The sequence below is a fragment of the Apostichopus japonicus genome, chromosome 3, assembly GCF_037975245.1.
Source record: "Apostichopus japonicus isolate 1M-3 chromosome 3, ASM3797524v1, whole genome shotgun sequence".
In the NCBI taxonomy this organism is placed as follows: domain Eukaryota; kingdom Metazoa; phylum Echinodermata; class Holothuroidea; order Aspidochirotida; family Stichopodidae; genus Apostichopus; species Apostichopus japonicus.
The window spans coordinates 24,006,023-24,030,167 of NC_092563.1; the positions used below are offsets into that span (position 1 = coordinate 24,006,023).

The following is a 24,145-nucleotide window of genomic DNA, read 5'->3' on the forward strand; positions in this document are numbered from 1 at the left end:
TTTGTGAGTGGTATGTCACTTAAATTGAAAACAGTGGAGGAGTGCTGAGTGCCTATTACATTGTAAATAATTTGCCAAGAATACAGAAAGATTTCCCCAGATATTTGATGTCGTGCTACAATGTAACACGTAATAGCTCTCTCATCTCACTTGTAGTGTCATGTAATAATTATGTGTGGTTTCCTCAAATAACTTTAGGATTATCTCGTTTGGATGGTCAGAAATAAATTTAGTATCATGACTTTCATCTGTCTCTCTTTTCTTTAGTTTGACCAGCAAGGTAACCAGCTTCGTAAAGTAGAAAGGAACCTGGAGGACTCCAGACAGCAGACTGCCACCTTGGTCACTCAAGTTGAACATCTACAGACCAGGTAGGTCCATGGATATATGAATCACTTTATTATATTGCATATTCATGAAATGATCTAGTTTGGTGATATACTGGCATCTGGAGAACCTTCCACCTCCTTCCTCTGTGAAAACATCAACAACAACAAAAGCAAATAGTATCCTAGAGGGAAAAAGACTATCGTGTTGTGTTTGCAAGATTGAAAATTTGAAAGAAATTTTTGAAATTTTGCAAGAAATTTTGCAAATTTGAAAGAAGTGTAGAAGTTACTTCTAGAGTAGAAATCTTCACCATAGACACCAGGTCCAGAAGTTACAATACATTTTTATTTTCTCTGTTTATAGTGAAAAATAAGCTAGGTGGTTTGTAAAACCATTTTCTGTACTTTGTTGTAAACTTCTTAATATGTGTAACAATTGCTTTTGGATATATCACTCCCATCAAAGCAATACTATTGAAATAGGAGGCAACTCTTTAGCTAGTTCAGAATTCAAATCACAACACTGTAATCACAAAAATGTGGTTTGAAGATAGCACCCAATTTCATTGGATATTAACGTGAAATGTAGCAAGGAAGGAACTTTTCAATAAACTACGATTTTAAATATATTTATTAAAAAGAAAACATAGAGGAGACAAATCATTAAAACCCAATCAACTATTGGTTTCTCAAAGCTGCCTAAGATCTCAGTCTTGAACTTGAAGGAAAATGAAAAACATTTTTTAAAAGGAAATTTTATATGTTAAAGTAAATAGTGATAACTTGGTTTCAATTCTCCTTTTGCCAATGTTTATGTGTGAAGCTGTGATTGACTAGCCTTTTAGATCTCTGTATTAGGGCATAAGGTTTCTGGTTCCAGCCTTTTAGACCTCTGTATTAGGGCATAAGGTTTCTGGTTCCAGCCTTTTAGACCTCTGTATTATGGTGTAAGGTTTCTGGTTCTAGCTTTTTAGGCCACTGTATTAGGGCGCAAGGTTTCTGGTGCCAGCATTTTAGACCTCTGTATTAGGGCATAAGGTTCCTGGTTCCATCATATTTTACCTCTGTATTAGGGCGTAAGGTTCCTGGTTCCAGCCTTTTAAATCTCTGTATTAGGGGTAAGGTTTCTGGTTCCAGCCTTTTAGACCTCTGCTTTAGTGCGTAAAGTTCCTGGTTCCAGCCTTTTAGACCTCTGTATTAGGGCATAAGGTTTCTGGTTCCAGCCTTTTAGACCTCTGTATTATGGTGTAAGGTTTCTGGTTCTAGCTTTTTAGGCCACTGTATTAGGGCGCAAGGTTTCTGGTGCCAGCATTTTAGACCTCTGTATTAGGGCATAAGGTTCCTGGTTCCATCATATTTTACCTCTGTATTAGGGCGTAAGGTTCCTGGTTCCAGCCTTTTAAATCTCTGTATTAGGGGTAAGGTTTCTGGTTCCAGCCTTTTAGACCTCTGCTTTAGTGCGTAAAGTTCCTGGTTCCAGCCTTTTAGACCTCTGTATTAGGGCGCAAGGTTTCTGGTTCTATCAGATCAATACTGGTAATCACTTGTTCTATAAGTACAACCTTTCTGTACAAACCTTGCTGTTTACACAAAATCAAGCCAAGATGGTTTGAGTTTTGTCTACAGTCACTGAATATCATGAAAATAAGCAATAAAGGAGATTTCCTACAGTTGCCATGAAAGTAAGAACACTCAAAGTGGATGACACCCAAACTAGAAATAGTTAATTGGCCACAGTGAAACACAACACAGTTTAAACAGTTCTTCAATGGCTTCGAGCTATGTTTGCCATGGTTTTCGTAGTGTTCTAGTCGTTCACCCATTTATTATACTAGCAAAGAGATGCTCATTTTGCTGCACTTTTCAATACCTTTATACTCCATAGCCATTGTACTTTAATGAAGAATATTGTCAGACAAATGGAGTTCTGTTGACTCAATATATTATGCGAATGAGAACAAATTTACTGAAGCTGTAAAGCATTGGTTTTCAAAGAAATTGTGCTGGTTGCTAGGACTCTGAAGTTTGGTCATTGAACAAGATCACATATTCAATAAACTGTCTGCAATCATAGAAATACAAGTTGCATAACAGGCAAATTATGGTTGCCTTAACAAGATATGTAGTTGCTTTGGGTGTAAGGCTGCATGGTGAACCGGTCTTGTAACTAAAACAGGTTTCTGGAGTAGACACGGTTTAAACTGGTTTCCTAAATTAACAAAAAACCAAATATAGAACAACTATCTGTAAAATGCGTAAGAATGGCTGACAAAAATGGTGACTTTGGCAGTGTAAGCACTGCAAATTTTGTACAAATATTTGCATAAATAAAGAACTATTTAATTAACAGACTAGGTGCTACAGACTCTTATTTATACAAAGGCCCCCCAAAATAAGGCAAGCGGTATGTGTTAATCCCTTGAGGTAATTGTTTAAAGTTTGTTCTCCCTAGACGAAATGTATTTTTCTTTCAGGACAGTCAAATTTCCCTTTGAAGACCTTCAATAGACAAGTATTTCATAAAATTCACACAAGAAAAACAACTAACACCAAAATGTATCATCTCTAGGTCTACATGCATGATCCTTTGGTTCTTTGGTTAAAACGGGTTTTAAATGAAAAACGGACTGGTTTTCACTTCAGCCAAGACCTTGCAGCCTTATTTGGATGATGGCTGCACAACTGCAGTTTTCCACTTTCATTTTATCCTAATAAACAGAAGTGTAAATAAAAACTGAACATTTCATGATAGTCATCGGTTGATGTCACCATTTTAAACTGTTGCCAGATGCCTTTTTTTATTTAGTGAAAACAATAAGTTTTGGATGTCTCTAATAACAAATGCAATTCTTTATTATTATTTTTTTGTAGGTTGCGAGCTCAGGCATCGTCAAATACCACTCCCATCAAGAAAAGAAATACGTACAACCCAAAAGGAAGATTTGAAGATGATAAGGATCAAGATTGAGTAAGGTTTGAGCAAAACCATTCAACAGTTTAGTGCAATATATGATTGGAGAGGCTTCATAATTCTATCCTACTGGATAAAACAGACCAGAGACTTCCAGTGACTCGCCAGGTTTTGTACCATTTTGTATAAGTTACTTATTTGAAAACCGCAATGCTGCTCTGTTAATATATTATATCATTTTCTATTTGTGTTTTGTTATCACATGAGTCTTCTATTTACGGAAATTTTATTTTCTGACATGGTGGAGCTTGAATGGGTAACATCTACCATGAGGCCATGATCAAATGTGGCATTTTCTAAATGTAAAGGAAATGGTCCTTCCCCTATCCTCCCCACATCCTTAAATCCACTCCATCGCCAACCCCCCACCCCCCCCCCCCCAATTTGCACCGCCTCCCTGTTAATGGGAAATGTTTCCTGATTTAAGTACATGCAGTAGAACTGGAGTTATCTGGACAGGTTGGGACTGGAGGTGGTCCAGCTATTGAGAAACAGCTGAATGATCCAGTTTCTGATTATTGAAAAACAGCTGAACGATCCAGTTTCGAGATATTGAGAAATAACTGAATGATCCAGTTTTGTAGAAGGGCATTGAGAAACAGCTGCATTATCCAGTTTCTGGATATTGAGAAACAGCTGAATGATCCAGTTTCATAAAGATATTGAGAAACAGCTGAATGATCCAGTTTCATATAAAGATATTAAGAAACAGCTGAATGATCCAGTCCCAGATATTGAGAAACAGCTGAATGATCCAGTTTCATATAAGAATATTGAGAAACAGCTGAATGATCCAGTTTCATATAAGAATATTGAGAAACAGCTGAATGATTCAGTTTCATATAAGAATATTAAGAAATAGCTGAATGAAACAGTTCCATATAAAGATATTGAGAAAGAGCTGAATGATCCAGTCCCAGATATTGAGAAACAGCTGAATGATCCAGTTTCATATAAGGATATTAAGAAATAGCCGAATGAACCAGTTTCTGATTACTGAGAAATGAATGATCCAGTTTCATATCTATAGTGTAGTAGGTAGCTATTATCATAGTGGATTGTACATGGTGTACAGTGTATTTCACTCTCTGATATAGTGTACTGTATAGTGTTTCTGCATTTTACTGGTTGTATCAATTGCAAATGTACTATTAAAAGTGCATGATCAGTATTATGTAATAATGGATAGAGATGTTGTAATGGATGAATTTCCGTGGCGGATAATCCATGACCTTGATAACCAAAGGTTTCGTTTTATTTTCTGATGTTAAGTTATTGCCAAATGAAATAGTTAAGCGTAGTAAGTTGCTGCCACAAATCTTCACGGATGTGAATAGAAAATATCTCAACTGTGATATATAACAAAAGGGGAAAATGGTTCCTGCTCCTCTTGTGTAATTAGTATGTTAAGGGTGATAATTAATAAGGATCATTTTTGATTTTTCGTCTTCAAATAAAGAAATGAAATAAGCTTGATTCATTGCGACACTTTCCAAAGTGGTCAGGATGTAAACAGATTTCAGATTTCTTTTTTTTTATATGTGACATTTGTCTGGTTTTTATATAGTGTTCTCACCTCAAGATACCAGTCATCTGAATCCCTCACATTCAAATGATCTGTTTTACTTCTCATCCTCAACATTTAATCAGAGCTTTAATGCCGTTCCTTGAGTATCAGTACTCGTATGGTTTCTGTTACAAATACACAGACCGGGATTAATTTTGACATTTAAAACTAGGTATGAGAAAGGTCAGAAAAATATAAAAGGTGAAATAATAGAGCTCTAGTTTGTCTGAATATTCTCAATTATTGGTGGTTAACCTTTACAGCTTGAATGTATGTCTTGTGATATAATAAAGAATGAGTTACAGGTGTGTACTAGATAATAACAGAGAAAGCTGTATAATACCACTGTGATCAGAGCTAAAAATACTTGGTTTGGTGAGAAAGAAATGCTTTCATGATCAAACATTCCATTAGTATACTAGCACTTTGCCTCTCTCCCATTGTAGAAGTTAAATTAATCTTGGTGGATTTTTTATGGTTTTGCTGTAGTCATAAACAAATCAATGATTTTCTCTAAATGATAAGTGAACTACAAAAAGGAGAAGGGGGGGGGGGGGATCAGTTATTTTTTCTAGTATGTTTGCTAGACCTCTGCAAAATGGAATAATAATATGGAGGGGAAAACTTGCAATATTATTGGGACCAAAGTTTTATCCTGCTTTTTATGTGGGCAAAAGTTTGCTGTGAAGTTTGACCTGCACTTTTTGAAAAGCTTGTGAAATCTTTTTTTGGCTATTGGTGACTAGTTTAAGTCTCTATTACCGATTAGGTGACGGTATCGCATATTTTACTGATAGCATATTTTATGGTAAAGATATGAATTAGTAAAGTTTGGTGAAATTAATGAATTTGTCCTCTGGTTATCAGGAGAGTGATTAACATCATTGAAAGATCAACTAATTGCTATCTTTGTCATTTGTTCTAATGCATCAGTCACTTAATAACTAAAGGTAAGTAACCTTTCAACTAGCAGTGTTCAAGCATATAGATAGAGTAATATGACACTCAGTGTGATGGTATAACACACTGTACAACATTAGTAGCACCTGTAGGGTCAAGAAGTTAAGTATATGATGAAATTGACTGAGAAAATTTGTGGCAGGGTATGGAGTAGAAATTGACCATGGTGAGGGCGGGGGGGGGGGGGGATCTATCGTAATTTTGTGAAATGGGTCTACATACCTCTACATATCATCACTCTGTGTTGTAGTAAGTGTGGCACGTGCGAGCTTTCCTAGTGATGAAGGTATTCCACAGACCACATGTATTCATCATGAGGTGTGAGAAGTTTGTGTTGTGAATACAGTTCTCAACAATCCGTTCACCTTTAATTTCAGCAATTCCGTCATTTTCCTTTGTACTTATAAGCATTTGCCTTTTCTTTTTTATTAATTGTATATATTGTTTTTTTTTGTTTTTTTATATGACCAAAGTTTCTTTTCATTTATGGTCCAAGTCTCAACCCTTGTTGGTAAAGTATTCATGTACGTAAGACTTCAAACTTTCATTGCTTATAAATGCTCACGAAATCATTCAAAAGAATAGTATTTTCTCAATTTTTTTTTATTTATATATTTTGGTATAAAGTTTGTTTCGTTTAATTTCATCCCAGCTATGCCATGTATAATAATTTTTGTTTTTGTAAGGAATTTCATATTGAGTATTAAAATACCATCTTCTCTTATAAAAATGTATTTTGTGGCGTCACAGGCCTTGACGAAAGTGAAAGTGTGTTTGTACTACTGCCTATCCCTATTTTCTCCCTTTTCCTTCTACACAAGGTGTATCATAGATATTACTTTTCCTTTAGTTACTCACAGTTAAAATATGAAAGTAAATCAGATTCATTTACAGTATGTGTTGAACAGTATGTCTCTTTCACTCTCATTCAGAGAGTAGGGAGAAAAGGCAGCTAGCTTTGATAAGATCCTGAAAACTTTACGGGCTAAATCATTTCCATCAATATATATGCACATATATAGTTTCTTGTCTAGCTTGCGAGTCACTTCGCCCAACAACCATTTCGCCCAACCAGCCTGGTCATTTCGCCCAACCGCGTTGGTCATTTCGCCCAACCAGCATGGTCAGTTCGCCCAACCGTGTTGGTCATTTCGCCCAACCGTGTTGGTCATTTCGCCCAACCGTGTTGGTCATTTCGCCCAACCGTGTTGGTCATTTCGCCCAACCGTGTTGGTCATTTCGCCCAACCATATTTTTACTAATATTCAGTCAGAATAATATTACTTTTTCTATTCCACCAGTTCAATTTGATTTATTTTGGGTAAGGTTACTTCGTAATAGGTAAATAAAGTGAGGTCCGCTCGATATCGATCGGAGTCTGAGCAGTTATTTCGGGTATAATGGGAGGATTACCTATCAAACCTAACCCCTAAAATACTGGTCCATCCTACTGTCTAACAATTCCGGAACGTTAAGTGAAAAACAATATATATATAAAACCCGTCCGTAATATTTATCAATGTAACCACATATGTAATCACATATGTAGGCCTAATCAATTTAACCACGACTTCAAGTTTCCTTAATACTCGGTTCGTATCCCGTAACGTTAACAATTCCCGACCGTTTACTATCAAACCTATCAAACCTAACCCCTAAAACACTGATCCATCCTCAAGATTCCTTAATATTCGGTTCGTATTCTGTAACGTTTCCTTACTAAAGTTATACAAAGAAAAGGACTTCAAGTTTCCTTAATATTCCTTAATATTCGAACGTTTACTATCAAACCTAACCCCCAACACACTGATCGGTCCTCAAGTTTCCTTAATATTCGGTTCGTATCCTGTAACTTTAACAATTCCCGAACGTTTACTTTTCAAGTATCATATTTAATCAAGGTTGGGCGAAATGACCAGGCTGGTTGGGCGAAATGACCAGGCTGGTTGGGCGAAATGACCAGGCTGGTTGGGCGAAATGACCAGGCTGGTTGGCCGAAATGACCAGGCTGGTTGGGCGAAATGACCAGGCTGGTTGGGCGAAATGGTAAGGTTGGGCAAAATGGCAGTTGGGCGAAATGGTTGTTGGGCGAAGTGTCCTGCTTCCCTTGTCTATATATATATATATATATGTATATATACATATATATATATGTATATCTATATAATATATATCTATATATATATATATATCGTTTCTTGGTGAAAAAAATATGAAATGAAATATAAACCTCTGCTATGTAGAAAGTGTTTTTGTTCACTAATCATGTTTTTCAAATACTGATTATCCTATACTCATAACTGATGGTTTCCATAATGTGATGATCTTCATATCTATTTATTAACCTTCCAAAGACAGTTCAATGTCATCAGTGTTGGCCCCAAATGTTAGCACAGTGAAAATTGTTAGTCTTCAAAAGTACATTCTTTAAGATTCTAAACCTTCAAATCTCTGTCAGCAATTGAGGATTGTTTCGAATAGACCTGGCATTAAATATCTCAGATGTATAACTACCGTTAGAGTGGTGGTAAAATGCTTGTTGGAGACTGAGCACGGTGGTGACCATTGTCTGACTTTCTAGCATACTTCTAGCATATTTGAGATTAATTGGGAACAATACTAACCAACCTTTAATATGTTAATATTTCATATGTTGGTATTTTTTATCGTATTCTTTAATGTATAACTTCATGTAGGACATTTGATGGTTTGTGATGTGAAGTTTCAACCTGCTTTCCATGAAATGATTAATTCAAACATGGTAATTAACCTACAAAGTGACTATTCTACAACCTGTGTATTAACCCAACCATCAACTGATACAGATAGTGTGCTCTAGTATGCTCCAGTGAGTTCATATCAGTGTCAGCTACTAAAAAGGGCCCTTCATCTTTCTACAAATTTTGTTTATCCTTTCCCTTTAGCTGAGGTCTCTCTCATTAAATTGTATAGGCCTTGACTGTTAAAGATCTGGGAGCCATGACTAAGCAAAGTGGGTTGGCACAATTTGGGGTTTAATTTTTAGTAATGGAAAACTGTACAATTCTACCATGTTATTGACTATCACAGCATATACTGACTGTATGTATTCGTGGACTGTGTTCTCTCTAACACCCAACATGTATAATGCACTGAACTGTACAAAAATATCAGTACAGGTTGATATGAACATCTCTAGTCTAGTACATCCACACTAATTAAGTGAATTATTAACAGTGCTGTAACATGTTGTACATGTATAATGTATGATGGTATATGGTAAATTTGTGATAGTAAGGGCATTTATGTTCTTTGAAAGGACAGTGGTGGTGGCATTCTTGCTGAGTTTGCTCAGTGGTGTAGTTGTATCCTTTAGCAATGTGATTTCATCAACGGTTTAACCAGATTCCACCAGAAATAAAACAAATATTATACTTGCAAAGGTCGGGAGTTTAATAGCAAGAAGCAAGGAAAAACTTTCCTCAACTTCATGCATGCATTCAAGTTTACCGTATAATTCCGCTAAATGGGTGGAATGATCCACGAAAGGGTCTCCAAAGACAAACTTGATGTTTCTTAATTTTCCCTGTGGGAATTTTGGCCATTTTCGTTAAGGCTTTGTAGATAAAACTTGCGATTGAAAAAGTGGTTGCAATTGGACCTTCGACCACAGCAATAACAGTGTCTATAGGTAGGTGCAGCTACATATGTATAACGCAGTACAAGAATTTAGGGAACACATGAAATTTCCATATTCTATATTGATATATAAACATCAATATTCATATCCACACAGATAATCATATGTCAGCAGTTGCTGTAACAATAAGCTGACGAATTTTTTCCCCATGATCGATTGTAATTAGTTTCCTTGAAGAATGCACAGCCAAGTTGAGGCAAGCAAAATACTGCACTGGAATATATATTGACTCTAATCTGTAGTTATTTGCAATATCACCACGTCATATAATAATGTGCTTTAATACATTGCTATGTATTGCCATGACAGTCATGTGACCATTTTCCCATTAAACGTAATGACATGAAAATTGTCAAATTAAAATCTCCATGGAGACGTGCCACATACCTCATACAGTTTGCTTGGGTTGATACAGTAATCCTATACGGCAATGATCTCACTGCAGGATAACATGAGTTTAGTCGTTAGAGTAAATTGCTATTGCTAGTTATGAGTAAAAATAATTCATATTAGTACATGATTAAACATCAAGATGATCAGAACAACTACATATATTTGATTGTGTTTTCTCAGTGTACTAATAGATGGCCAGTTTGCTAAGTAAGGAGGAGTTTGAACTGTACCAATATTTGCATTATCATAAGGATGTGAACGTTGTTTATAGAGGACAGGTTTTGTAAATAAACTCTTTTCCGGGTAGTACCATCCAGCCATGATATGGTTCATCATGTTAGCAGTTCTGTCTCACAATTTAGTGAATAATGAAGTGCTGGACATTAATTTAATTGATGAAATGGTATTAATGAAGGGAGTTGTCCCTGTTGCTTAATTAATGAAATGATATTCATAAAGGGAGTTGTGCCTGTTGCTTAATTAATGAAATGATATTTATTCAGGGATTTGTCCCTGTTGCTTAATTAATGAATGATATACATAAACGAAGTTGTCCCTGTTGCTTAATTAATGAAAAGATATTCATAAAGGGAGTCGTCCCTTTTAGTTTAATTAATATAATGATATTCATCAAGGGAATTGTCCCTTTGCTTAATTAATGAAAAGATATTCATAAAGGGAGTTGTCCCTTTTGCTTAATTTATGTAAAAGATATTCATAAAGGGAGTTGTCCCTGTCGCTTAATTAAGCTCAAACTGGTTCTCCTACATGGAACCGTTGATAATTTTCTAATGTGTAATATATAGTAATACAAATTGGCACACCACAATTTAGATACTACTCAACGTAGGTTATGATAAATCAAACCCACTTCTTACCTTGTATTTCCCTTTATCTTTAGTGAACATTGTCTACATGTCAGCATGTCGCTACTTTATATCAAGTTTTACATTTCACATGAACCGGACCGAGAATCGACAGATTTGCTCCAAGCTATGTGACGAACATTTTGTTGAAGTGATATTTTTCTCAGGTCTACCTTCAAATTTCCTCTCGTTCTTGCTGTCCATGTTTGATAAGGAAATAAAATGCTGTGAATTGTTTTGGCCTCAAAAGACAGACGAAAGATAAAGGAAGAAAAAGAAGGGGAAAAAAATAGTTAAAATCAAGATCCTTATGTTCAGGAAAGATGAAAAAGAGCTCTATGGATGAAATCTTACTGATTAAGGGGGGGGGGGGGGGAGGGGGGTGGTCATCAGTGTTCAATTTCAAGAATACTTGTTGGGTTGATGTGAATTTAATGATCTGCCGATGCGACTGTTAAACAGAGGGAAGAATCTCGCAAAGGATTCGGCAATGTGAGTCATATTTGTGAGATTAACATCTATGGCCGTATCAGTTTCATAGCCTTAAGGACTGAAATGCGAGAACGTGACTGCAATTAAGTCCTCTTTTTGTCAGTCCCAGAATTTAATACAGGGGGGGGGAGGGTAGGGGGGAGAGGAGAGAGTTGGACCCAATCAATCTATTTTGAGGTATCAATGCCATATTGACAGTTACTAAAAATAGCGCTATGTTTTTTGTCACTGCTTGCCTTTTTTAGACAGTTTTAGGAATTATTGCATCGTAAATGGAATTATGCTGCATTTCTCATTCAAAAAAGGGAAACTGCCTGGAGGTTCCTTCAGAGATATGAAATAATATTAAGATTCACCAAAGATTATTAACGAGCACCCTATTTTTAATTCTATGATCTATGTAATAATTAGACAAAACTGGATACCCCCCTCAGTTTTGTTGCTAAGAGTGATTTGTTTGACTTTGTATCTGACCTTCTATCATCAAGAACGTAAAATGACTTTGAAATTATTTCACTTTCGTGAGTCACGACTAAGTAAAGAGCCAGTTTTGTTAAACTGAAAGTATGAGTTAAGTCCCTCCTTTTTTGTTTCCCTGAGAATTTCACTTGGCAGATGTGTAGTAGGAACCTTTAAACAGCACAGGTGGGACCATGAGTACATTCTTTGGTTTGATCCACACCAAAAGTCTGCTACAAAATTTGCTTTGCTCATGTTTGCAAGTTTACATGTAAAACAATTTTGAACACTGTAGCTAACATTTCAATAGTCATGACTATAAATGTTAATAACAAATGCCTAACAATGGTCAAAGAATATTTGATGATGCAAGTGATGATGTAAGTTTTTGAAAGATTGTGTTCATTTTTAAACATCTTTTTGTGGGGGACACTGTATAGTCCCTTTAATATTTATGATTTAAATGAGTTTATTTCTAGTTTTTCATACAGTAGGTAATTCAAAATGCAGCTTTTTTGGTTGGATTTGTAGAAATTTTTTAATTTTTTAAGCCTTGGTAGTTTTGCATTGTCTGAACAAATTATTGAATAGTACTGATGTTGTTGTGTTGTTTTAGTTTTAGAAGTGTGCACACATTTTGGCATAGATATATGTATTATTAGCTATCATATGCAGTTGGTGCTTTCTGAACCCTGCTGTGAAATTTTGTTCATTTTGTTCTCTTCCAAGAAATAAATAGTTTGTTTTTATACCAGTATTCATGATTGATAAATAAACTACAGTCGAACAATACATTGTTTATAAACACCTGATGATTTTAAATTGTATTCTTGGAAAGTTGTGCCTGTTATTATAGAAATGATTAGTCGTTTTGTTAAATTTTATATAACTACTTCATTGCAAACCACTCTTGCAAACTAACTCGTTTGCTCTTTTACTAGTTTTACTGGTAAAAGTTTACTTTTTACCGTAACATGTTTACCGTAACGGGTATAAAAGTTTACCCTGATTGGGCAGCAGTACTTTTATTAGTTTTTGCTCGTTTACTAGTGTCACAATGAAAATCTAACTAGATTAAACAAAAAATTTGAGGAGGCAAAATGGTTTTAAGTCATCAAAATAATCTCCATAACCAGTGAACCATACAACATACACCAGTCACCATGACTACCAGATAATATAGACAATCATACATGTATATGAAGTGAATTTCACCCTCTAGTGACCTCAGTGCATTTACAACTTGTCAAAGACTGACTTGTCAAAAACCAAAAGAATTATGAAGGACTGGTAAATAAGGTTGCTTTGACTTTTGTTTGGATAAACTTCTGGTCACGGATATTTGCCAGTAGTTCAGCCTATATGTAGTTCTTAAACGAACAGCTCAGAGTACACGTGTTACATCCTCATGAAGGAAATGTAGAATCCATTGCAAACAGTGCAGAAAATTTCTGACAGAGACTAACATTTCTGCGAAAATCAGTGATTCATATTTAATGACACATTTATCTCATTCATCTTTGGATTCAAGAAAATTGTAAAAGATTTATGAATCATACTCTCTGGAACTTGTTCGTCAAATTTCATGGAAGTACCCTCAATGTTTCATTCCCCAACATTGAATAGTTTACTTGTAGGTCCTGGAGTCATGATTAATTTCTTAAATAAATTTAAAAAAATAAAAACAAGAAAAAAATATTAAAAAAATATTAAAAAAAAAAAAAAATCAGCCAATTTACCCTGACTGGTCTTACCTGTCTCCTCCTTGACTCGTCCTTCGACTGCACGCTTTCTGTCCAACAAATAAGCCCAAATAATATAAAAAAAAGGATTAAAGGTAGAGAGTGTGACAGAAAATAATCAAATATTTGTCAAAGACCAGCAAGAGAAGAGAGACATTTTGAAGTTAATTTTACAAGAACCATTATTTATTGTGAGCTTTTAATCAATCCCTCTCTCTCATTTAATCTCCTCATTTGATATGTACAAGTGAAACAAAGAACTTCCATCAAGGTAGTGACTTGAGGCATACTTTTACCTATTTACAATGGCTTTTTAATAATCCTAATTTACAGTCTTATTTTACTACAGTAATGCTACTTTTTTTTTTCTTCTTCTTTCATTTGTAAAATAATTTATAGTACCATTTAACACAAAGATGAGAAAGGGAAAAAAAAGACTGGTGTTGTTCGTATACTGTAGTTCCAATGTGTACAGCTACCCCTGAAGTACATGAACCCACCAATGCATCCTGCATATAAACCTATGGTTGATATGGTAAAAATCAAACCCTAACAAGTTAAGGTTAATGGATTATATTAAAGTTCTCATTGATTCCACTATTGTGTATCATCATCAACTAGAATTCTTTTGGTCGCCAGCTAGACCAGCTGATTCTCTCATCAGCCAATAATATATCTGCCCCCCCCTCCCCCACCACCTCTAACTAAACACTTTCCCAAACAAATCTAAAACAAGCATTCTGAAATTTAATACATGCATGTTATACCAAAGATCCATTCAGTATAGTTTTCACAGTTAACTCAAACCCATTCTGTAGTAACATGATACTTTCATTACACTAGTATGATACTTGACATACTGCTGTTATACTAGAGTGGTACATGGGACTAGTATGGTACCTGCATGGTACATGATACTGGTACGGTACTGGTACAGTGCCTGCATGGTACTGGTATGGTACCTGCATGGTGCATGATACTGGTATGGAACCTGCATGGTACTGGTATTTGGTACCTGCATCGTGCATGGCACATGATAATAGTATGGTACTTGCATGGTACATGATACTGGTATGGTACTTGTATGATACATGATACTGGTATGGTACCTGCATGGTACTGGTATGGTACCTGCATGGCGCATGGCACTCACATGATGCTAGTATGGTACCTGCATGACACATGGCACTTACATGATACTTAGCTGGCACCCGCATGGTGCTCACATGGTGTTTCCATAATAGTCCACATTGTACCTAACTACATGGTACTTCCATGATACTACTACTATGGTACCTACCTGGTACAACGTACTTGCAAATGCTTGTCTGGTACGTGCATATTCACATGATATTTCCATGACACTAGTAAGGTACCTACATGGTACACAACATGTATTTCCATGATGCTAGTATGGTACCAGTATCATTCATGGTATGTCAATAACGCTTATCCAGTACCTGCATCATAAATGGTACCTTCATGATTATGCAATTTATACTGCCCAAATGAAGCATACCACCAGTGTCTGAGGGTTATCAATGACTAAGATTTCAAGGAAATGAAAATACTAAAACCGAAAATTCAAGAATGACTAAGAATTAAAAAAGAAAAGAGAAAAGTACTAAAACTGACTAAACTTGATGAAACTACAGCACTAAAAACAATTATTTTTAATTTTGTTATAACAATCTGTCGTTAATAACCAACATTGCAGTAGGCTTCCAACTGCAGTTGTATAAATTTAGTAATTTGAGAAAACCTGCAAATTCCTTTACGGGAAGTATAAAAGAAATCAGAGACCTTAAGAAAACATGGTTTTATTTCAAGCTAGCTTTTAAAATTACAGTCACAGAGTTCATAAACCTAGCGCTTGTCTTAGATGTGATAACAGGAAGCCATACCGGTAAACCCAAGAAGCATTAGGAGCCTATAAAAACAGGAAACCAGTGGCATATATACTAACAAATCAGTCAGGATCAGAGCAAACTACCGCACTTGCCAACATGACATGCTATACAGTAAAAAGTGTTTCAAGTAAAACCAATGCACAAGATACTACATGGGAAGATGTGTGTGGATGTGGGGAAGGGAAGACCACTTACATGTCTCCACTGTATGTAAGCAAGCAATTCCATCATCGCAAGATCTAACGTCACTATTTACATACAGAGCCAGTGTGTGTGTGTGAATTCTACACATATTAGTGTTAGACCAACATATGAACTACATCAGGAGATAGCAAACAGGCTCTTGTTGCCATGACAACCAAATGTTTTTCTCCTTAGTGTTCCTAATGCACAAAACATGTTGTAGGTTCCATGTTAACCGGTCTGTGTGCTTTGTGGTTGGAACTATACTAGTCTATTGCAAACATAAGTGAAATATTTGTCACATTTTTAAGAGTAGAGTCACATGTGTTAATAGCTATACATTGCCAGGATACAAGTACTCTAATACTCTTAGAGCTAGCCAAACATAGTCATAAGCTATGAATGTGTGAAAAAATTATTACATTATTTAACATCTTGTTTATGGTAAGTAAAACACCATTCTTTCCAGGGTACAGCATCATAGCATAAACACTAGCCGAGCAATAATGAAATCTTTGTATAACACAAGGACCTTCACACACAAGGACCTTGACACACCAGGCCATGGCCTCGCCAACATTATCCACAGCAATGTTCTTCATGTAAGCATGGTGGTTGCCACGAAAGGTGATAATATCAACACCTCTGAACATTGGTCTGACACCTGTGTTTTCAATACCCTGAAAATACACTTCACACCAAAGTAAAGCCAGGTATTAACTTCTTGATTCTGTCCTTCCCCCACCCCCTTCCCCCCCCCCCCACCTCCACCATTCTTAGATAATATGACAGCTTTTTACATAATACTCAACGTCTGCTAATCAAGAAAATGACTGTGTTTCAGGTTTGTCCCTACAATGTACAAACCAAACAAACATCTTGCAGTTTTATGTTTAATGACCTTTGTGGTGTTTACCATGCAGAAGATAGTAGACACACTAACCAGGGAGTTGTTATGGAATAACAACTCCCTGCTGCACTAACACCTACTGTACGATGTAAGGTATCTGGGTAATTAGCCTACACAGTGGTAACTGCAGTAGTCCTACCTATGACATTGCACAAAATATGTTCTGTCCTTGATAAAAAAAAAACTGAATTCCTAAAAATGCTTTTCAACAAATCTCTACAGGATATCGACAGCAATTACCTTTATGGACGACTACGGGAGTTGTGTGTATATTCAAGCTGGGAGAAGAGGTTAATGTCTTCATGCTACAAGAAAACATGGCAGGATGAAAATGATAGGACGTATACGAATATACTTAATCATCTCATTAACATATTGAATGTTACTGCGAATCAACAAGAAAGAACGTCGTATAAATCACATCACCAGCTCTTTCATATCCCTGTTTTCGTTTCTGGCTGAAGTAATAACAGTACTTGATATATCCCTGTCAGGGTGACTACTTAATAACTTCATTTACAAATCGAAAGTTACTGAGATTCAGAAAAACAGGAAGAGTTTAAAAATGATATCACCAGCTCTCCCCTTTCTCATGTTGGCTGAAGTTATAACAGTACTTGACATCTCTGTCTTTAGGGTAACTACTTAATACCGTCATTAATAAATTGAAAGTTACTGAGAATCGGAAAAAACAACAGCTTAAGAATGATATCACCAGCTCCCCACTGCTTTCTCATGTTGGCTGCAGCTATAACAGTACTTAATATCTCCATGGTAACTAGAAGTATGGCAGAATGAAATGTCAGTCTATAAATACCCAATAAAATCATTAACATATCGAACGTTAGTGCGAATCAGCAACTACAACAACTACAAAATATCTTACAAATGATATCACCAGAAGTTGTCATATATTCTTCCTTATTCTTTGTTTTTGCTTTTTACTTTAAAACTTCAAAGTCCTGTTAATCAAAGTTAACTTTTGATGGACAGAATTCATGCAATGACTATTAAATCTGATCCATTATCCTATTGCTGAGAGAATCTTGCAATCACATCAGACCACAAACACAGCAAGTGTCTTGGTCATAGACAGAACAGCCTGCCAAGCCTAATGTATTTTGAGTTACAATGGATTCAAAACATACATCTCAAAATGTTTCTCTCAGTTTCAAATAACCACCACATGGGACAAAAGACTAATCTGTCGATAAATCCCAGCGGGGACTTTTGATATAAGAAACATCAGAAAATTACTTGTCTTATTTTGGCACCTTGTTAAATAACCCAAGGTTTCTAATCATTCCAAAATCCATACTATCCAATCAATTCAATAGAGCAATGATATGTTATTAGATATCACTTCAATTCTACGGATATTCATAATGTATGATATGCTGGATACAGTTTATTATATCGATATTAATATATCTTGTCCTGAGTAAAACCGTCACCATAATGTCCTTTAATGTGTCTTATCTTTCCAAAACAAGACAAAAAATTGACATGCAAATAACAAGAAGCATAAATACACATTTATGTCCCTTTTCCACTTGCATCAATGGAGTCAATATTCTTCACATGGGTGAAACCATGATTGGTGGATAAAAAGAAGGCATATTCTAATCATGCATTTGTAGTACAGAAATTGCGAGAAAAAAAAATGCAAATGTACTTTGAAAAGCTTGAAACAGAAAAGTATCCTGTATTATTAAAGCGATAAGATCAACAAGATGGTTTAAAAATAGTCCATTTCTTTGTAGTTTATACAAGATATTACATCTACATTATTAACATCGATACATTACACAAGTTGCAAATCAAACAAAATATATCTCTGTTGCACACACACCAAAATTGCGCTGTTCTTTTTCTATCTTTTTGCTCCGTGAAATCTGAAGCAATGGCACTACAAAAACATGGGACGCAACTGAAGTTCAAAAGCTAAACGACTACTTTAAACAAAGAGAAACACATCTAGACAAATATAAATAAAATATAGAATCATCAAAAGAAAATTTGAAAGAAACGAGAAAAGAAAATCGACAAATGCTATTCATATTAGTCTCAAAATAATTGATAATTTCATCAATACTATTTTACTATGAGAGCCAGCCAATTTCCAAACCCAACATGACATTATTGTTTCCCCAAAACTTAATTTTATGGGGAATTTATGAATGAAAATACTTTACCCATTTCCAGACTTCGTATACCTAACCTACTGGGGGCGCTGTGCTGAAACATTACCAATTTAGTATCTTAGGTAGGATGAGAAAAGTGCATAAGAAGTCTGGAGACAGGTAAGACTGAAGGGAAGTCACTTTTTTATTTTGAAAGTAGATCAGTTTTTTTCTCTTTTTATCAAGTCTGACTGTATCATAACTAGCAATCACTATGCGGTTGCACCAGCATTGGTTTTACGGTTAGTTGTTGAATCACAGTAATCACAGAGTGAGGATGTCATGAGAAGACATGTAAGTGGAGTGAATTTATCATCTATGTGTAGTTTAGTATCATCATCCTCTAATATGTCTGCCTCAATCAGTAAAATAAACTGAATAAGTAGCTTGTAATGGCATGCAAATTCCTCTCCTCTGGTATTTTAAAATGCCAACATTACTGGAAATACAAACCTTCTATCCCTCGGGGCGTAAGACTCAACGACTCCTAATACATTTCAAAAACATCGACATGATTTAGAAATTAATTCTATTTGTCACAAGGAAATGACTGGCATAGGTTAACTGTGCTCTTGAACAGTCAAAGCACATAACGTCATGATTCTTGGAAAAATAAAACAAAAATACAATTAAGCCAGCCCTCTAAACTGTATAACATCGTGTTAATAGCGGGTGGTTTTTCTCCAATTATCCAATGCGATTTATCGCAGAATTAATCAGTTTACCACGTGTATGCATAATATGATAAGGCAATTGTGTCATCACATCTTATCACACAGCTGACATACTTCAGTCAATATTCATATTTACCTATTAATCACTGTTTATTTATAGACATACATGTAACACTCATGTTCATTGCATTGCCTTGTCAACTGCAGAGTAGTTAACCAAAGGAGTACTAGGAAAAGACTGATCAAAGCTCAACGTGGGAAAAGATTTAAAGGATGACTTTGGAAAGAATTTTACCCTTGATATGTCATAGTACCTTTATTTTATTATTTATTGTTTTAAATATGCTATATCTCAGGAATGCTCCTTTAAGGGTTCAATGAATGATGACTGTGGCTTTTAGTGCAGGCCTAAAAAGGTTGATGTTTAATATCTTGTTTTATAAGGTGTAATAATTCTTCCAAAAACATGTCTTTCGAACTTCATATGAACATTACAGAACATCCTTGGATGACATTCAACACCATATGTCCTTGATGCAATTTTTAATGCATTGTAAACATGTCATTAGCGACCATAAAAACTTGTTATCTTATCCCATTGCTTTTTTGTGTGGCATATGAAGAACTGACATCATAGTCTTTATGTGTTAGAATAAGTAATCCAGCCAATTCTATTGATGAGCCTCAAATGTTTAAAGGATCATTTCTCAAAAAATATAAAAGGGGTATAGAAATACCACTGGACTACTAGCAGTGTTTTCTAAACTTCATTTTGTGCCTTATGGCAAAATAGGGAAATAAACGCAAATTCTGAATTTTCAGTCACATCACAGTATATGGTAAAATACTGTTATGTCTCAATGGACCTTTCCCTAATTTTCTTGTGTACCTAGATCATGTATTTTGCAAAAAGGCCCGACATTTGATTGACGACACAACTTTGTAATTTATACTTGATACTGTCAACATGATGCTTCTGGGAGAAAGCCCGAGTCTAACTTGATAAACAGCTTGATCTTAAAATACCCACGACTAATCGGAATTAAATAATCATTTTAAACTCTTGTCACGTTCAACTTTCCCATTACACATTAATCATGGTAATATCTCACATCGCCAGGTACTAATTAAACCATTATTTTGGTTTGTTTACATACCAGCAGTACCTCGCACACACAAAGTCATGGCAATGAACTGACATTCCCATAATCTGTCGCTACACAGACGGGTCAAATTCCTGCTGACACTGATAGTTTTAACATCAACGACCCGTGCATACATCAAATAGTTTTCTTGCAGATCCAGCTATCTTCCATCGGTCATGTGGCATTAAGCTACCTTAAGCCTCCCAAAAAAGTGGAATTTGACGGGAAAAATATACTCTGAGATGCTGTTCTAGAATTTCGAGAGATGTAGATTGGATGAAAGTCCTAACAACCAATGTAAAACCTGTATTATCTGAAGAGTGAATTCTCCCCCCCCCCCCCAATTTCAGGTGACTGACGTATAATCATTCACTTTACAAAATTTGTAACAAGGAAGATCTTGCCGAGACTTTCAACCGAATGAGAAGCAAATGATTTCGTCAGAGAAATACAACAGTTGCTCTCGCTTTGTAGCTTACACTTTCATGTAACTTGCTACAAACGTACCGCAGCGGAGGTAAAATATATATTCCTCGAGCAATCATCTAGGAATGAAACTCCTATTAGGACTTAACACATGCAGCAACGGTTTAATTCCTCAGGGTATCAATCCCTCCCGATCCCCTACTGTCAACTCCAGTGGTTCTAAAGATAACCTGGTCTTCTCTCTCCAATCAGTGAAACGTTTAAGTGAATTAATCCACTGGCCCAGATATCTCTACTATAGCTCAATTAATTCTCTCTCTCTCGTGGCATTTAGTACTCTTGCCCAGGTACAATTCAACAGACCGACGACCAACCAATAGGTATTACAGAGTTGACCTGCATTTTATAATACTGAATCAGACACAGCAGGAATGGAGGAAGAAGATGATGTGTAAATGCTCTGCTGGAAAATTATTTTCAGAGATTCTGTTTGAGGGGTGCTTGAGGGCAGTATTTTAAACAGGCTTGGGGTTCAAGACAGCTGAGTAAATAGATACTTTATTTGAATTTATTTAATTCAGAATTTTGAGTTCAAATAGGTCATCAAGAGATCAAAACTATTCCAAGGAGCATTTATGAATTATGAAGCAGATATTTTGATTGTGATGAAGTTTGTGACCCCATCCCCAATCTTTTTACTCATGATTCAGATTCCAAAAGCAACATGAATTTGTCTTCTTTACAAATCAGCACTTATCAAAAATCATTAATACATACTAAAGAACAAATGACTGAATCTTCATGGTACATTGTTTTATATACTAACTTTTGCTTTTATAACCAGAAGGTTAGAGGGTGGGGGGGGGGGGGGGAAGGGGGCATGATGGTAAACAAGCATAGGATGCTCAAGAATAAATTCCCAGGGTAAAAAATCAGCTTTACCAGTTTTAAAGTAATTGCTCTGTTATTTCTGACTGCATTCCTGCTTTCACGATAACACCCAGTATGCCACATCACATGAAAGCCATTAACAGAACCGAACGAAAGTCTTGCGGACGAATCATGTACAACTACAAGAGGCAACCGTCCGCAAGGTTTTCATCGCCGATGTACTTTGCTGTCATCGTAATTAAAATGCTGCAGTAAATCAGAGACTGGGGTGACTTACGGCGTCCTTGCTGGTACGTACACTACACTGCTATTAGACACGCTCGTGTCTGGGTGCAGCCAATAACCGTCTGCTCCTCACGGACGTCTACCCACGGATATCTAACCACCGATATCTCACCACGGACATCTAACCACGGATATCTCACGGATTGCTAACAGCCGAACGGGTGGGTGGCTAGTAGTATGTACGATCCATAAATCAAAACAGCAAACAGCTCGATACGTTATGTAAAAGCAAACTGAATGATGAGTGCATGCTTGGTGAATATTATTAAAACTCTGGCTATAATCCATCCATAGGTGTAAATACAAATGATTTTTTCATCTCTCTCAGTAACTAAGGAGAATTTGATTTTTGCTGGAGGTTTATTTAAATTCTGGTTTGAATAGTGGAACTGTCCAATGATGGTAACATTCAGAATAACATGGCTCTTCACATCCTCCCCACCCCCCTCCACTTATTTTCTGCAATGTCAATTTTTACAATAATATAAACAGGGAATATTTCGTCCAGTGTCGTATAGAGAAATTGCAGAGCAAAAATGGGCAAATTTCATTTTCAAAGCTCAGAGTTGTCTGGTTGTTTTTGTACACAGGATCCATAGTATTTATAACAGACAAAATTCAGAGCCTTCAATAATACTGTAACAAATTTGAATACTAAAATTATTCCCGATGTAAACCTAGCTGGCTGTGAAACTCTTCATATCACTATCAATTTGCAAAAGAACCAAAAAAGGTATACATTAAAAAAATATTACTTTTACACTTTCTATTACACAGGCTCTCTAGTGGATAAGCAGTTTGCTAACAGTTTTATTTTATTTTGATTAAAAAAATATTAACTGTTAGGGTGATTCGAAATTGTTTTTAATTTTTTTTTTTTATCTACATGGTTGATCTTTTCAACATTGTTCTATCCATCCTGGACTTACTTTTCTTTCTACAATTGTTTTGTTTAATAAAAGAAAGAAGCAAAACAACAGTAATCGTTAAGATACAAATCTTCACAGGTTTATCGCGTGGTGGTACTGCATCATACTAGATGCATTGTGGTAAAATGAAGGAGTTGTGTTAGTAAGGATGACTGGGTTTTGAATGCTATTTTTCTTGTCCAAAATATCTCTGCACTTTCAATGAACTTTGTTAACAGTTAGTCCTCCCCCCACTTCCAGTTCCCCTCTCTCTCTCTCCTGTTCAGGTAATTATAACAAAAATACACTCAATTTTAACCATGATCGTTCTTGATTGAGATAAAATGGTAAAACAAGGCAATGATCATTCAAAAGTGAAACCATGATAGAAAAAAAAACTTACAAAACAAAAAGTACTCAGTTATTCACCGACTGCCTGTCTGAAGTTTGTGAAGGCAACATTGATCATATGCCATATTGCAAATGCAAGGCGTCATTGAATTAAGTGGCAACAGGCTGACTAGGTTCTGATAACTGGTGTGGTCAAAATAATAAAATATTAACAAAAGTAGTCAGATGTGAAAGTCACCAGCAGATACAACAACCGACTCAGAATAAACAAATCGTGACATCGAGAGAAAAGTTTAAAAAAAAATTTTTGTTGTAAATGTGACACTTCCGAAGACTCCAACTCTTCCAAACTTGAATCATCTCGAGTAACACCAACATCCAGAGATCAAGCTTCCTGATGGACTTGGTTTCTGTTCCATTCAGAGTAAATTGATCTTGATGACGCGAAAGATAAGTAAACCATGATAAGTCTTCTGTCTGCAAACGAACTGTAAAATTAAGAAGACATGAGGGTATCAAATACAAAAAGGTATCAAATCAAGGGTATCAAATACAAAGAGTATCACAAAAAATGAGGGTATCAAATCAAAGGGTATCAAATACAAAGGGTATAAAAAAAACAAAAAATGAGGGTATCAAATACAAAAGGGTATCAAATCAAATCAAAGGGTATCAAATACAAAGGGTATCAAAAACACAAAAAACGAGGGTATCAAATGCAAAAAGTCCCAAGTCAGATATCGGTGTAAATGAAGCAACAGTCTAATGCACACTATTAGTCTCAACATTAAATATTACCTAAATATTCCAAGGTGGTCATT

At 35.7% G+C, this 24,145-nt stretch overlaps 2 protein-coding genes across 3 annotated transcripts in view; one reads left to right on the forward strand and one right to left on the reverse strand.

The window, feature by feature from the left end:
• The window catches only part of LOC139965547 (coiled-coil domain-containing protein 102B-like), a 52,223-nt gene extending 31,538 nt beyond the window's left edge, over nt 1-20,685 (forward strand). For both annotated transcript variants that reach the window (XM_071968032.1, XM_071968033.1), the window contains exons 7-8: nt 268-371; nt 3,201-20,685. In XM_071968032.1, coding sequence (XP_071824133.1) covers nt 268-371; nt 3,201-3,297 — 201 coding nt within the window. In that variant the 3' untranslated portion in view covers nt 3,298-20,685. The remainder of the gene's footprint in view (nt 1-267; nt 372-3,200) is intronic.
• The window catches only part of LOC139965556 (E3 ubiquitin-protein ligase znrf2-like), a 41,208-nt gene continuing 30,685 nt past the window's right edge, over nt 13,623-24,145 (reverse strand). The window contains exon 5 of the mRNA XM_071968046.1: nt 13,623-23,812. The gene's annotated coding sequence lies outside the window, so the exon portion shown is untranslated. The remainder of the gene's footprint in view (nt 23,813-24,145) is intronic.